This window comes from Triturus cristatus, chromosome 9, assembly GCF_964204655.1.
Source record: "Triturus cristatus chromosome 9, aTriCri1.1, whole genome shotgun sequence".
NCBI classification, from domain to species: domain Eukaryota; kingdom Metazoa; phylum Chordata; class Amphibia; order Caudata; family Salamandridae; genus Triturus; species Triturus cristatus.
In genome coordinates this window covers 1,230,940,292-1,230,955,370 of record NC_140592.1, presented here as the reverse complement: position 1 = coordinate 1,230,955,370, position 15,079 = coordinate 1,230,940,292, and the positions used below count along the sequence as shown (strand labels likewise).

Genomic DNA, 15,079 nt, shown 5'->3' with positions numbered 1-15,079 from the left:
CCATCCACACTGCTCCTTTATTTACTCCATCCTTTAGTCCTCATGTCTTCTTTCTCCAGGTCCCAGGTTACCAACTCTACCGCCTCTCTCTGTGATCGGAGGTCATCCTAAGGCAGCATTAAGTAAACATCATAAGACAAACTTGACAAAAAGTCAGTCGCACAGGCTGACAGACTGCAATAAATTCTCATCCCAGAGCAGGTCACTGCATGCTAATACAGGGCTGGGATTTTTTTTAAAAAAAGCTTAAATTATGAAATGATGTGGCAAATACTTAATGGAACAGGAGCTCTTATACACAGACTGCAGCATGAAACACAAAAAACCAACATTTCGCTAGAGGGGCGGCTCTAACAAACCCACAACACTTGACAGAGTGCAAGCAAATGAAATGCATAGCGGATCGCAATAATTACTGAAAAAAATGCCATTCTATTCAATTTTTTAAAAAAAACAGTTCTGTAGAAACACAAATGAGCCCCATGTTATCAAAAAAAGGCACATCATTAACGGCACTACCTGCTGTGAAAGATTTCTGAACACACTAAATTGGGGAAGGGAGAATAGGGCAGGGGTGTCTGAGGTAAGGGGGTCAGCAACTGAAAAGGCTCTAGTACAATAAGAACACTTAAATAACGGCTGAAGGCTTTGCTAAATAGAAACAAATCAAAAGGATCGATTAAATGTAAAGCTATCCTACGCCAAGACAAATCCCCTCCTCAGAAGAATGCGCATGAAGAAATAATCCAAAGGGCAGAGGACATAACAGGGGAGTCATGCGCTCGTTGACCACGCAGCTAATTGACTCCGGTAGAGGCTTACCTGTAACGAGCCCGGCCCTTTGGTATGGCCCAACGAGAGGGATTCTCCGTCATATGCTTAAAGGAACAAGGACACAAAAACAGTGATCCACTGGGCAAAAAATGGTCAAGGCTTAGCTGGGAGTAGTACATTTGCACATCGTCTTGAAATTACGAGTGATAACTTCAAATACGGATAATCAGGAAAGAAAGCAAGGTTTCTCTCACTAAGAGTCACATTTAGGTGTGGTATACAACTATCAATGAGATGAAAAAGTAAAGTATGAAAATTGCGGATTCTTTATTTTTTTTGGTTTACATGACGAATATAATTTGAAATGTTGATAGCTCTTCAGATTGTCACAATTTATAGCCAAGTAAACTGTGATGCTACTGTGCTATTCCTCATGATAAACCAGTCCTACACCCACATTCTAACACTTGCAAAACTCGTATATAAAAATAATAAAATTTGACAATTTAAGCACACAGACCAAAAAAAACTGATCCATATATGCAAATAAAAATCTCACTAACAAAGGGCTACATTTCTCAGCCGAATATGCTAAAGCGTTGAAATATCAGTCCATCTCAGAATAAAAGTTCGTAGCTGCCCATCAGCTGGACCGTGCAGGAGGTCCACCCTCTTACTCAATCACCATATTTCCCGCAATGCTATTGCAATCAAAGTTTTTCACCTGTAGCAAGACTGATTCTTGCTAGTAATCACTAATGAATAAATATTGGATATTTACACAGAAAAAGAAATCAAATTATTAACAAGCATGCAATCCGAACAAAATAAGCAATTATCTAAAAATAAGACGATTTTCAAGAATTTAAGTAATCATCCAACAGCTATGTACAAAACTGTAAACATCTCTGCCCTGTGACAGATTCATTTCTTTTTGTTTTACATTCGGTTTCAGTTTCAATGATCTTATTACAACAACAAAAATAGAACTAAAAAATATATATAAAAACGCAGTTCCCACTTTAAGACAAATATTGCAACATCAAAACTTACTCAATGGTCAAAAGGAACCACACTGATGTACATAACAGATTGACCCTTGTGAAAAGCTGAACATTACTTTCACATACGCAGTATGACATTTACCAAAAACAACATTTACTGTTCAGAACAAAAAAGCGTTGGTACACACACATACTACTGCCTCAATCAGCATCTCCATGTAACCATACAATTGTTTCCTTCACATAAGAAGCAGTACCCGCTTAAGTAAATATCAACCACACAGTCTTGCAGCAGCGAGTGACGGTCAATCATGGATGTCGAAAGCAGAGGATTGCAGAATCTTGCCAGGTCCACAAGAGTCTAGCGCAGCCTGGCAGGTTTTCAGTTTTTCATTTGGTACTCAACTTATTAACCCACAAAGGGATGGACAGCTCACGAATCCAGATGACCATCCAACCTCAAAACAGCTCACATGACATGCCAAGAACTGGGGAGTTATGAAAAGTCTTATTCCTGTAGAAATCAAACTGCATGCACATGCCAGTCAAACGTATAATACGATCTTGCGCCTGGTAACCATTTCACAAAGGATTCAAATAAGTAGTTCACACTGCAAAACCAGCGTTTGTGACAAATAATGTGCATTACTACCTTGCTCAACCGGTACTTAGTAAATTTTTGTTACAGTATATATAGACATCAGAAGCCTTCTTACAATATTTGAAGTAGGTAGTCACCAAAAGTATGGAACCCAAGTTACCTTGCCCACTATGCACAAATGTGGGTGAATTAAATGCAAGGGAAGGTAGAGGTACAGTAATAGCGTTATTAGATTCCACAATAACACCAACACAGATTCATGAGCAGGTTTCACGATCATATTAAATATTCAAGTCTAGATGATCATTTAGTTCGACACTTGATTTAGAATGGCAAGTCATTTCTACTTTTGTACCGTTTATTTTTTTAATATTCTATTGTATAAAAAAAAATATATATATTTAAAAGTAAAACAGTTTCTGCAGAGTGATCCTATTCTATATGTACATGCTGCAGAGTAAAAAGATTGGGGCTCTCAAACAGGGACAAGTTCGCAAATGTGCAGGTGCTCACAAATCCAGAGGTCTCGACGTAGGAAGCAATTGGGCCTTGGTGATTGGATTCTTTGGCGAGCCTTTATACCGGCCCTTCTCCTTCCCAGAAAGTTTACGAGCCAGACCAGTATCTGGAGCTGGTGCAGCAGCTTTGCATGCCCTTGGTCTCTTGTCCAATGTATCTCTTCCAGCTGCTTTCATAGTATCCTGATTAGTTAAATCTTCCAACACAGACTTGGATTGGGCGACAAGCCCCACCTTTGGCTGGCAAACACGATTATTTCTTAACAAAGTATCTGCTCTTGGTTTGGAGGTTGCTTTAGAATCAGATGTCGAAGATATGGCACTTGTACTTCTTTGCACAAGTGAAGCAGGTGCTGGCCGTACTCTTGCAGCTACAGGACATGGCTTGGATGGTGCAGAATTCATTGCGAATTCCACCACACGGGAAAAGAAATTATTGTCACAACTTGCGGATTTGTGCAAAGGTGCACCAAGGTTGCCAGATTTCACCAATATGCTGGAAGCCTCCTGTTTTTTAATCTCAGAAAGTGAGTTAATTCGGCGAACGGACTGACGGACAGGTGTGCGCTGGAACTGAAGTGGGGACTTTGCCTTTTTAGACTGGTGATCATCCAAAGAAAGCTTGTTGAACCGTTGTATGTGATCCGAAACCCTCACATGTTTAGATACCACTAAAGACTTTGAAATCGCTTCGCTGGAAGCCACTGCTACCTGGCATAGTTTGGCAGGGTGTGTATCCTCAGACTCGTGTGCACTAGGTGGAGAGTTCTGGGGTGTTGAAACCACAGCAACATCAGAAACCATAACATTTTTGTCCAACGTACAGAGTGTTAACGGTACACCATCATTAGCATCATTATCATCATGGACGTCAGACTGCAGGAAAGATGTTGCTTCGATTATTCTTTCACTGTCTTGTTCTTCTGATGAAGAACCCGGGCAAGGAGTCGTCACTGGTGATGGTTCATTGCTACGCTTTAACAAAGGACTCTTCAGCGTCTCTTCTGCGACACATTTTTCCATTTCAGAGTCTGACTTTACAGAAACCCCATTTTCCTTCACAACACTTGAGTTCTTTTCCTGACCAGGACTGTTAGCACGTGAGGTGATCTGGTTTACATGGTCAGTTACACCTGTAATGTGCAGGATGGTTTGCAATACAGTGGTTCCAACTCCAGGCTCTGCAAGAGTCTCAGTTGTCCTTTCTTCCCTGTCCAATGAAGATCGAGAATTCGTGATGAGGCCATGAAGATCACTCCCAGATTCTGAAAAAGCCTTCTTGATCATTACCAATGTTTTTTCTGCAATGTGTTTCTCCTCTCCACCGAGCGGGGACTCCATCAGCGTTTGGTCAGATTTACAACTTACAGGTCCAGGTCTAGACTCACATGGGAAAGCAGGAGGCTTCCCTACAACCAACAAGGGCTCTGAATAAAAATTAGCAGGGTTGAGATATCCCATACCAGGAGTCCCTTCGTTATCACTGAGAGGGGGTTTTGACTGACCAGGTCCAGTCCACGACATTCGGTAATTCGTGCTATCTGAACATTTTGGAGTCAGTAGGTTTTCTTCTGATTTGCAGATAATTTTTGCACCTTAAAGACAGTAACAACAAGATTAATCATTTGGTAACATCTTTTTAGACATTTAAACACAGCTTGGGTCCTGATATTTATATACAAAAATTAATTGGTAAAATAGAGCTAAAGAGGCCCTAATGAAAACAACGTGTCAATAGTGGCTTCATCACACAACTTGAAAAGACATGAAATTCACAACTTAAGGCTCTACCAAACCTTACAGCGAAGCCATGCCTTAATACCCAAGAATCTTTGGAACTTATTATTTTAACAGTGTAGGATGCTGGGTCTATATAGTGCACTAAAACAAAGTATACTGTGTAGAGAATTCAGGGAGACCCGGACTGTTACACATAGAGCGTTAGTATTATCTACTTTTGCCTATTTGTGGTAGTGTGGGCGAGCAGTTCGGCTCATCAGAGGGTAGTGCTAAGCATTTGTTGTACTCTGAGGCAATAAAATGACACTCCAGAGTAAATCCGAGATGCGTGCAATTACGCATCATTGAAGTCAATGGGAGAAAATAGAAAAATGCATCTAAAAATCATACAGTTGGATTTCAAGGTTCACCTTCGGGATTTAAGTAACCGGGTCAGGCCCAATGTTCGACCAGCGGATTGTCGGGAGCGTCTTGGATTTAGCCAGCAGCAGGTTGCTGTGGTCGTTTGGTAGCTGGTCCACCACGAAGGTGGCCACTTGAAAACACACTGCACAAAGGGACTTAAAGTTAAGTCCGAGGGGTCCCACTCGAGGGAGCAGGTCGCAAGGGCCTCAGTATCACAGGGGCACAGCTGGATCGTAATTACCAAGGCCGGGGGCACATGTCAAGATGAGGTCAGGATCAAGTAGCTTGTAGAGGCAATTTCAGGACAGTTGGGTCACTCACAAAGTGGATTTCGGGGGTCTCGACGGGTGCTTGCTACCTGGGCAGTTGGAGTCTGGCAAAGACTCCTTGTCTCGCTGTATGCTGCAGGGGGTCCGGTACCCAAGGTATTGGTGCAGCACGGCTCCGGTAGATCCTGGTGTCTTCACACTTAGTGAGGAGACCGATTTGATCCTCCAGAGCGGGTGTACCACTTGGTTTGGGTGCTGATAATTCTCGCCTCGGTGCCATTCCAATCATGGAGTCCCACTCTGCAACTCTGGGCAATAGCTTGCTTAATCTCCACAACGGCCCCCACAATGCTAAGGATGCCTGGCCTCCACCTTGGGGGTGCCCAGGAGTGGACACCTCACAGGGAAAGCCAGGATGGGTTCCACAGCGGTATTCGTACAATCGCCTTGAGACCCTTGCGGGTGAGTAGTGCGCTATACAAGTATCAATTTACATTTAAATTTACAAAAGTGGAAAGTTCTCTATGATGACGCTCTACCAAATGTCCCAGCAGTGTTTCTGGTTAAGAAATAGCAATTGCTGATGCCAATCCTTAGAATAAGATGCTTACCTTCTGCTAGTCCTCTTTTTGCTGGAGATTAAAGTTAATTACCTATAACCAGGATTTCTGGAATTATGCAATGCTGTGGCCATAGTGTTTTCAACACAATTATTAATTTACAACATCTGTGGCATAATCTGCAGGTTTTAAGATCAAAAATTGGTTTCAAGCTCAAACAGATCAAAAGTTACTCATTTGTCTTTTTGTGCTGCAGAATGTAGTGAACCCTGCAGTAAATTTGGTCCTCCACTGCCACATAATTCCAGAGGCCTTACCCGTAGCAACAGTACTCTAGTGTTGTGTTTTTTAGATCCACGTGCAAACAGTCTTCCTTTTTAATAAAGTCTGCATGGTGAACAAGTTACTTACCTTCGGTAACGATGTATCTGTAAGAAACATTACTTAGTTAGATTCCTCACCTTAGAATATCCCCAGGCGTCAGACTGGATCCGGAAGATTTTGTCGTCAGCAATACCCCTTGCGCGTCGCTAGGCGTCGTCTGCGGCTCCGCGTCCGTCGTCGGCGTTGTGCGCCGGGATGACGTCGTCGGAGTACTTGGACGCCGCCCTCGCGCGCTGACGTCAGTTCTTATACATAGCCTTCCGCGCCAGGAACGCAGAGCCATGCAAAGACAGACACTGGTGCCAAAAATAAAATCTAGGGGCCTGAAAAGGATAACCTTAACCCTAGATGTCAGTTCGCAGAACGGGGAGGATGGGTGGGTCGGTGAGGAATCTAACTAATGTTTCTTACAGATACATCGTTACCGAAGGTAAGTAACTTGTTCATCTGAAAGAAACACGTTAGTTAGATTCCTCACCTTAGAATAGATACCCAAGCAATACCATCCCCGGTGGTGGGTCTGCGAACCAAGATCACACCAGAAAGTCCTGGAGGACAGAACGGCCAAAGAAGCCATCCCTCCGGACTTGGCCGTCAAGGCAATAATGCCTGGCAAACGTGTGTAGCGAAGCCCACGTCGCCGCCTGACAGATGTCCTGCAAAGGGACACCCCGCCCCAAAGCAGTAGTAGCCGCTGTGGCCCGAGTGGAGTGGGCGCGCAGCCCAACAGGAGGGTCCTTTTTTGCCAAGGAGTAACAAATTTTGATGCACAAAACGACCCACCGAGAGATGGTCCGTTTGTGCACAGCTTTCCCCTTCTTAGCACCCACGTATCCAACGAAAAGTTGGTCGTCCACCCGGAACTGCTTTGTGCGGTCCAAATAAAAGGAGAGCGCACGTTTTGGGTCCAGACGGTGGAGCCTCTCTTCCTCTTTGGAAGGATGCGGAGGCGGAAAGAAGGTGGGCAAGGTGACAGACTGCCCAAGATGAAAGGGGGTCACCACTTTCGGAAGAAAGGAGGGACGAGGCCGAAGGACAACCTTGTCCGGATGAACAGAGAGAAAAGGAGGCTTTGAAGATAAAGCCGGGAGCTCACTCACCCGTCTAGCCGAGGTGATGGCTACCAGAAAAGCAGTCTTAAGCGTCAGCAGACGAAGAGGACAATTATGAAGAGGCTCAAAGGGAGCACACATTAGAAATGTGAGAACAAGATTCAAGTCCCACTGAGGCATTACAAAAGGGACAGGAGGGAACATGTGAGTAATGCCCTTTAGAAAGCGTGTAACTACAGGGGACTTGAAAAGAGAAGGCTGATCAGGAAGCCGCAAGAAGGCAGAGATGGCAGCAAGATAACCGTTCAGGGTGCCCAGGGCAGAGCCCTGCCGGGCCAAAGAAAGAAGAAAGAGGAGGACCTCCGAAAGAGGGGCGGAAAGAGGATCCACAGCCTTTGCTGTGCACCATGCCAGAAATTTGTTCCACCGGCAGGCGTATACCGACTTTGTGGAGGGACGCCTGGCTGCCAGAATGATATCACAGACTTCAGGAGGCAAGTCAAATGGCATCAACTGCCGCCGCTCAATCTCCACGCATGGAGGTGGAGGCTGGACAGGTTCGGGTGGAGGACCGTCCCCTGCTGCTGCGACAGAAGATCCTCCCGAAGGGGCAGACGTATCGGAGGATCGGTCAACATACTGAGTAGCTCGGGATACCAGTACCTTCGTGCCCAATCCGGAGCCACCAAGATGACTTGGGCCCGGTCGTGCCTGATCTTCTTCAGCACTCTGGGCAGAAGTGGTATAGGCGGAAAGGCGTACAACAGACCGCAACTCCACTCGTGACGAAAAGCGTCGCCGAGCGAGTGCCGCCTTGGAAATTCCAACGCGCAGAACTGCTGACATTGCGCGTTCTCTTCGGTGGCGAATAGATCTAACCAAGGCTCTCCCCACTGCTGAAAGAGACCTTGCGCCACTTCGGAGTTCAGACGCCATTCGTGATCCATCATGCACCGGCGGCTGAGTTCGTCTGCTCTGGCGTTCAGAGAGCCCGCCAGATGTTGAACCACTAGGGTGACGCCCTGGTGTTCCAGCCATGTCCAGAGGAGCAGAGCCTCCTGACAAAGGGTCCACGACCCCACCCCGCCCTGTTTGTTGCAATACCACATGGCGGTGGTGTTGTCCGTGAACACCAGCACACTTCCCCTGACAGAGGGAAGGAAGGCTTTCAGTGCAAGTCGGATCGCTCTCAACTCCAACAGGTTGATGTGGAGACGAGACTCCGCCGGAGACCAGAGGCCTCTGATCTCCGCCTCTCCCATATGGCCACCCCATCCCAGGAGGGACGCATCCGTCACTACGACATGCTCCGGTTGGGGAAGGGAGAGGCTTCTGCCCATGACCCAATCGCGGTCCGTGAGCCACCACTGCAACTGCTGTGCAGTGAAATCCGAGATCAAGACATGGTCGGATAGGTTGCCGTGATGCTGGGCCCACTGATACTTCAGGTCCCACTGCAGAGCCCGCATGCGCCGCCTGGCGTGATGCACTAGTAGGATGCAGGAGGCCATCAGCCCCAGAAGCTGCAACACTAGCCTGACCGAAACCCAGGATAGAGGCCGAAAGATGGGAATCAGGGCCTGTATATCCCGGACCCGCTGTTCCGGTGGATAGACCCGGAACTGCGCCGAATCGAGAACCGCTCCGATGAAAAGGAGCTTCTGAGAGGGACTCAGGTGTGACTTCGGCACGTTGATGGAAAACCCCAGCAAATGCAGGAGATCCGCCGTAGTCTGGAGGTGGGAGACGACTGCCTGGGGCGAGCCCGCCTTCAACAACCAGTCGTCGAGATAGGGGAAGACTGGAACCCCTGATCTGCGCAGATGAGCTGCGACCACCGCCATCACTTTCGTGAACACCCGAGGGGCACTGGTGAGGCCGAAGGGGAGCACGGTAAACTGAAAGTGCTCTTGGCCCACCGTGAACCGCAGGTAACGCCGGTGGGCCGGCAGGACGGGGGATGTGGAAATATGCGTCCTGCAAGTCCAACGCTACCATCCAGTCTCCGGGGTCTAGGGCAGCTAGAACCTGAGCCAAAGTCAACATCTTGAACCTTTCCTTCCGGAGGAAGGCATTGACGTTCCGGAGGTCCAAGATAGGGCGTAGGCCCCCTTTGCCCTTCTTGGGAACCAGAAAGTAGTGGGAATAACAACCACAAACTACTTCTGGGCTCGGAACGCGCTCGACAACCTCCTTGGCCAAGAGGGCCGAAACTTCCTCGTGGAGAAGATTCAAATGATCCCCCGAGATACGGTGGTGCTGCGGTGGCATGGCTGGAGGGGTCGTCTCGAAGGGGAGGGAGTAGCCCCTTCGGACGATTTGCAGCACCCACCTGTCCGATGTGATGGACCGCCAGTGAAGCAGGTGATGGCGAACTCTGCCGCCCACTGGCGTGGAATGGGCCTGAAAGCTCGGACTAGGAAGGCTTTGAGGCGGATGCTGCCGGGGTGGATGTGGGCTGACCTAGTCGTCCTCCAGAACCACCTCGGCGGAAACCACGTCCGCGACCGCGCGCAGGTTGGTTCTGCGGCTGGTGGCTAGGCGCACATGAGGAGGCACCCCTTCCTTGGCCACGAAAGGGGTGAAAGGCGGAAGATTGCGACCGCGGGGCCGAGAGGCCCAAGGACTTGACCGTAGCCTGGGAGTCCTTAAAGCGGTTCAGCGCACTGTCCGCTTTCTCGCCAAACAGGCGAGTGCCATCAAACGGCATGTCCATGAGAGTGCTCTGGACATCGCCCGAAAATGACGTGGACCGCAGCCAGGCGTGACGTCTAAGCGCCACTGTGGTAGATATGGCCAAACCCAGCGAGTCCGTGGTATCAAGCCCACAACGTATGGCATGTCGCGCGGCATCCCTCCCATCAGCCATAGCCTGGGTAAGTCGTGTCCGGACCTCCTCCGGACACAGGGGCAGCGCGTCCTCCACCGCATCCCACAGAGAGTGGGAATAACGGTCCAAGAGACAAGCGGTGTTTAAAGACCGCAGTCCCAAACTTAGGGAAGAGAACAGCTTCTTGCCAAACTGCTCTAGTCTCTTGGAATCCCGGTCCGGCGGGGCGGTCGGGAAAGAGGATTGGGAGGTGGAGGCCTGGATAACCAGGCTCTCAGGGGTAGGGTGTTGGGACAGAAAACTAGGGTCGCCCGGAGCAGGGTGGTGGCGCCTGGCGACGTTCCTGTCCACAGGAGGATCTGTGGAGGGCTTGGACCAGGTGCCCTGCAGAACGTCAATGAGGGCCTCATTGAATTGCAGCAGAGGCTCAGTGGAGCTTGCTGCAGACTGAAGCACCTCAGTAAGGACGTTAGTCCTCACAGCCACGGCAGGCAGCTCGAGCCCAAGGGCTGCGGCCGCCTTGCGCAGCACCACAGAGAAAGCAGCACCCTCCTCCGAAGCCACAGTCGGAGGAGGGACAAATCCAGTGTCTGGAGAGGTATCCAGGCCACTGGCCTCCCCCAGTTCATCTGCCCAGTCCAGGGACAGTTGAGCCTGAGCGGCCATAGGATCCTCGGATCCCTCCCAGTTGTCCCCATCATCCGACTCCTGGTATAGAGGAGAAAGTAACGGAGCCGGGCGGTAGACATAATGTGTCTCTAGCGGCGCCGATCTCGGCGTCGGGTCCGGAGCGGGACTGAACTGGGGTACGACGTCGAGCGGAGTCGACGTCGGGTGTGGTACCGGCGTCGACGCCGGCGGAGGAGGAGGCGTGACGAGGTTGACCGGCGTCGACGGGGACTCGAGAACGGGTCCCTCGGGCGTCGAGGCCGGAGCCGTCAACTGCGCCGGGGCCGGAGCCACCGGCAGGCAAGGCAGCCCAGTCGGGTCCGCGGGGCCCGAAGGCGCACCAGTGGGCGCCGACGGCGGAGCCAGGTTCCTCATGGCCGAGAGGAAGGCACTGACTTCCGCCGGCGTCGCGTTAGTCCCAGGGACCGGAGGGTATGGGGACGGGCGCGGCGCCTGCGGCTCCGCCGGAGCCGCAGGGGTGGAGCCACCCTGACCCTCGGCCGAGTCGCGCGACCGGCGAGGGGAGTCCGAAGAGCGATGTCGCCTCTTGGACTTCTTGGAATGCTTCGACTTACCCGAAGACTTGGATCCCGACGACCGATGGTGACGTCGGCTGCGGCTCCGCGACCGATCCTTGGACCTCCTCCTAGCCCGGGATCGAGAGGCGCGCGGAGCCGAGTGGCGAATCTCGAGAAGCTTACGGGACCGCTCCCGTCTAGCCTTCGAGGTCAGGGCCTTGCAGTCCGAACACGACTCCGCGTCGTGATCGAGGCCCAAGCAGTAAAGGCACCGGCGGTGATGGTCCGTAACCGACATCAATCGGTTACAGTCCGTACAGGCTTTAAACCCAGGCATCCTACTGGCACCGGTGTCGAGACACGATCAAAAAAAGTTAGTCAAAAATTGACTAAAGGGGTAGCTCTCCCGGATCTGCGCTTACTGGCGCGGAAAAAAGAAGAACTGACGTCAGCGCGCGAGGGCGGCGTCCAAGTACTCAAACGACGTCATCCCGGCGCACGACGCCGACGACGGACGCGGAGCCGCAGACGACGCCTAGCGACGCGCAAGGGGTATTGCTGACGAAAAATCTTCCGGATCCAGTCTGACGCCTGGGGATATTCTAAGGTGAGGAATCTAACTAACGTGTTTCTTTCAGATATATCTTGCACACCAGAAAGTCTGGGTAATAGCGGTCTCTGAGGAGTGGGTGTATTTTAGACCAAAAACAATAAGGTACATGGGCTACTTATACAACCTATTACATGTATGCATGTTGGTACTGCTGTTTCAACAAATGTTGCAGGGATTCCCACCCAACAGTGAGAAATGATGCAAGCATGAGACTATGGGAGATTCAACGCTGATGAACACATTTATTGGCAAATGTTTGCACTACTCCATCAAAAGTGGAATAAAGAATAATTTCCCTCTGCATACTTACTAGTGCTATAGAACATGTTGAAACTTTCCCACATGCTTGCAGTCAGAATAACAGCGTGGGAAAAGAAGACAAACAGATGGCTCGAAGTAGTTACATTTTCATAGTTCTTTGTGAGATACTCATTAATCAGTGATCTGGAAGTCAGCACAAACATTCAACTGTGAAAACTTAGCCAAAACCCCTAATGTCAAAAAGTCAAAGAGGAATAAAATGTAAATGTAAATTTGATACTTGTATAGCGCACTACTCACCAGCAAGGGTCTCAAGGCGCTTGTACGAATACCGCTGTGGAACCCATCCTGGCTTTCCCTGTGAGGTTTCCACTCCTGGGCACCCCCTAGGTGGAGGCCAGGCATCCTTAGCATTGTGGGGGCCGTTGTGGAGATTAAGCAAGCTATTGCCCAGAGTTGCAGAGTGGGACTCCATGATTGGAATTGGCACCGAGGCAAGATTTATCAGGTCCGTGGAATTTTTGAGCCCAAGACCCGCCGAGGCGGGGAATTGAACCCTGGTCCCGGGCTAGACCTCTGCATCAGGGTCTGCCGCTCTAATCATTGAGCCACACTTCTCCATGCTTATTCAAGTTACCAGTATAGGAACGAGGCACCTGGCCTGGGGCCTGGACATGAAGGGCAAGTATTTCAGCCTCAAGATGTTCACCTCTTAAACACTTCATTGGCAAAACAATTTATAGAGTGAAAGAGGAAACTTCACTTAGGTAAGCACAGTATTTTGCAAAGCAGTATTCCAGTGACAAATGTTACGAGAATGAAAATTCTGAAGTCTCTATGATGTTCAAATAACACAATACTGTCCTTCTGCATAAGAAGGTCCACCAAAAAAGCCATCAACATATGCATAATTCATTTAAATGAATAATCGAAAAGAACATAGAAAAGTGAAAAACAACAAAAACTTTAGGTTACTAAGTTCTAAATCATTAATGAAGTTTCATTTTGGTTGTACATCACTTACACCTCTTAGAAGCCTTCACCGGGGAGATCGCTGCATTTGTCTTGGGCAATTCAACTTTTTGTTCCGATTCCTGCTGGGTTGCAAGACGCCAACCGATGCTTTCAGATCCATTGGCTGGTGGGTGACTGTTTACAAGATTCTTCAGCAGGTGGAAAAATAGGGGGGGAAAAAAAACTGTTAAGTACACCACGTGAGCAAAAAGCCCAAGATCCAAGAAAGATGGAGTCTAAATAGCACAGGAATAATAAAATCAAGCATGTGTACATGTCATGTTCTGGAGTAACTTGTGCATGTATCCCCCAAAGAGACAAGGCATAAGAACTCCATTACGGAAGCCATGTCATTTTAGATTCTAGCAATAGTGCACACATGAGAAGCTGAAGCACGACCAGTCGTAGTCACCTGTCCTGCCCAGTGGGGATGAGTGGGCTGTTTGCCCATCAGGGATGAAAAATCATTCGTAAGACAATTGAAGGCAGAAGTCAAATCCGGATTGATTCCCTTGAATCTACCTGAACACGATTCATGATCGTCGCATTCTCTTTGCACACTCATAGTTTTAGTCAAACATTGCACAGTCTGAACTGCTAGAGTCAAGTGTCTTGTGTTGACCAAAGGAAAGAAAAAAATTGCGCCTCTGAAAAATGTAGGAGAGGTGAGTTTCGCTTAACAGACAAATTAAGCAATGCACATATTTCATGCCCATCCATGGCAACAGTTCATGTGCCCATGCATCCACTTTATTAGCTGCTGGATCTGTAGCAAAGTGTGGTGGTGAAAGGCAAATTTACGTGGTATGTGCCAACTATGAGGAGGAATACAAATCCGCAGTAACTAGGAGAAGGACAGAACAGGGAAGAAGACATAAGTCATAGTCCCCATCAAATACTCACTGACGTGCCGAAAAAAAAAACACACCAGAAAGTGGGTGTTCCAGAAATAGAGCAGACATTAACAAGATAACGGAGGATATGGCTAAGATCGGAGAGGACCACAGGGATATGAGGATGGTGTGGGTCTGGAAACAGATCAAGACACAGGAGTCAATGTCAACACCCCATTTCTCACTTTCTCCCCACCCAATGCTCGCTGGTAACTAATGAAAAGACATGGCCGCAACAAAACAGAGTGCAGTCAAGGAAGAAGACCCTACCGAGTGCAGAGGTTTCAAGTCAAACATTACGATGAAATATATCAAACAAGTCATTCAGAAATGGTCCACATTATTCACAAGAAGGCCGGAAAAAATACTAACAGTTCTGATATAGTGTTAGGCAGATATTAAAGCATTGAGGAATCTGACAAAATCAAGCAAATATTAAAGCCAGGCTATAAATCCACACACTATCAAACACAGAAACAAAGACAGGTCTGTACCAAACCAGCTCCATAAGGCAAGTAAGGCAAATGCTACTATTACATGTGCGCGCATGCCATGCTGAAGGGCAAAAACACATTAATCTCAACATCTTTCGGATATCCCTTGAAACCAACATTGTTCCAACACAAGCCACTATATAAGTCTACTATCAGCCATGCACAACAGTTACGTTAAGTGCATTTGCAGGAAACATTTCGACCATCTGTGTGGTCCCAAAGAACTTTTGAAATATAGGTACCCTTCACATATATGGGATTCTTGTTAACTAGAAACAAAGTGGTCTGATAATTGCACTTGGCGGTGTTTAGTATTCTTTAGATTTGACTCCGCATCACAGCTGGCAAGGTAGGAGCAAGACTAATGTGCTGTTTAGTGATGGTATAGATTGCATTATACATCTCAGCTGAACACTATGTGCATGAGAGCGAGAGAGAAAGGACATTTCTACTGGTTTTATTTTGCTGGTGTGTACAGTT

The 15,079-nt window shown here is 48.4% G+C and overlaps 1 protein-coding gene across 5 annotated transcripts in view; it reads right to left on the bottom strand.

The window, feature by feature from the left end:
- Positions 1-1,080: 1,080 nt before the first annotated feature.
- ARHGAP11A (Rho GTPase activating protein 11A) overlaps positions 1,081-15,079 on the bottom strand; it is a 144,962-nt gene continuing 130,963 nt past the window's right edge. For all 5 annotated transcript variants that reach the window (XM_085627316.1, XM_085627319.1, XM_085627318.1 and 2 more), the window contains 2 exons: positions 13,223-13,361; positions 1,081-4,492 (listed from right to left, as the gene is read on the bottom strand). In XM_085627316.1, coding sequence (XP_085483442.1) covers positions 2,889-4,492; positions 13,223-13,361 — 1,743 coding nt within the window. In that variant the 3' untranslated portion in view covers positions 1,081-2,888. The remainder of the gene's footprint in view (positions 4,493-13,222; positions 13,362-15,079) is intronic.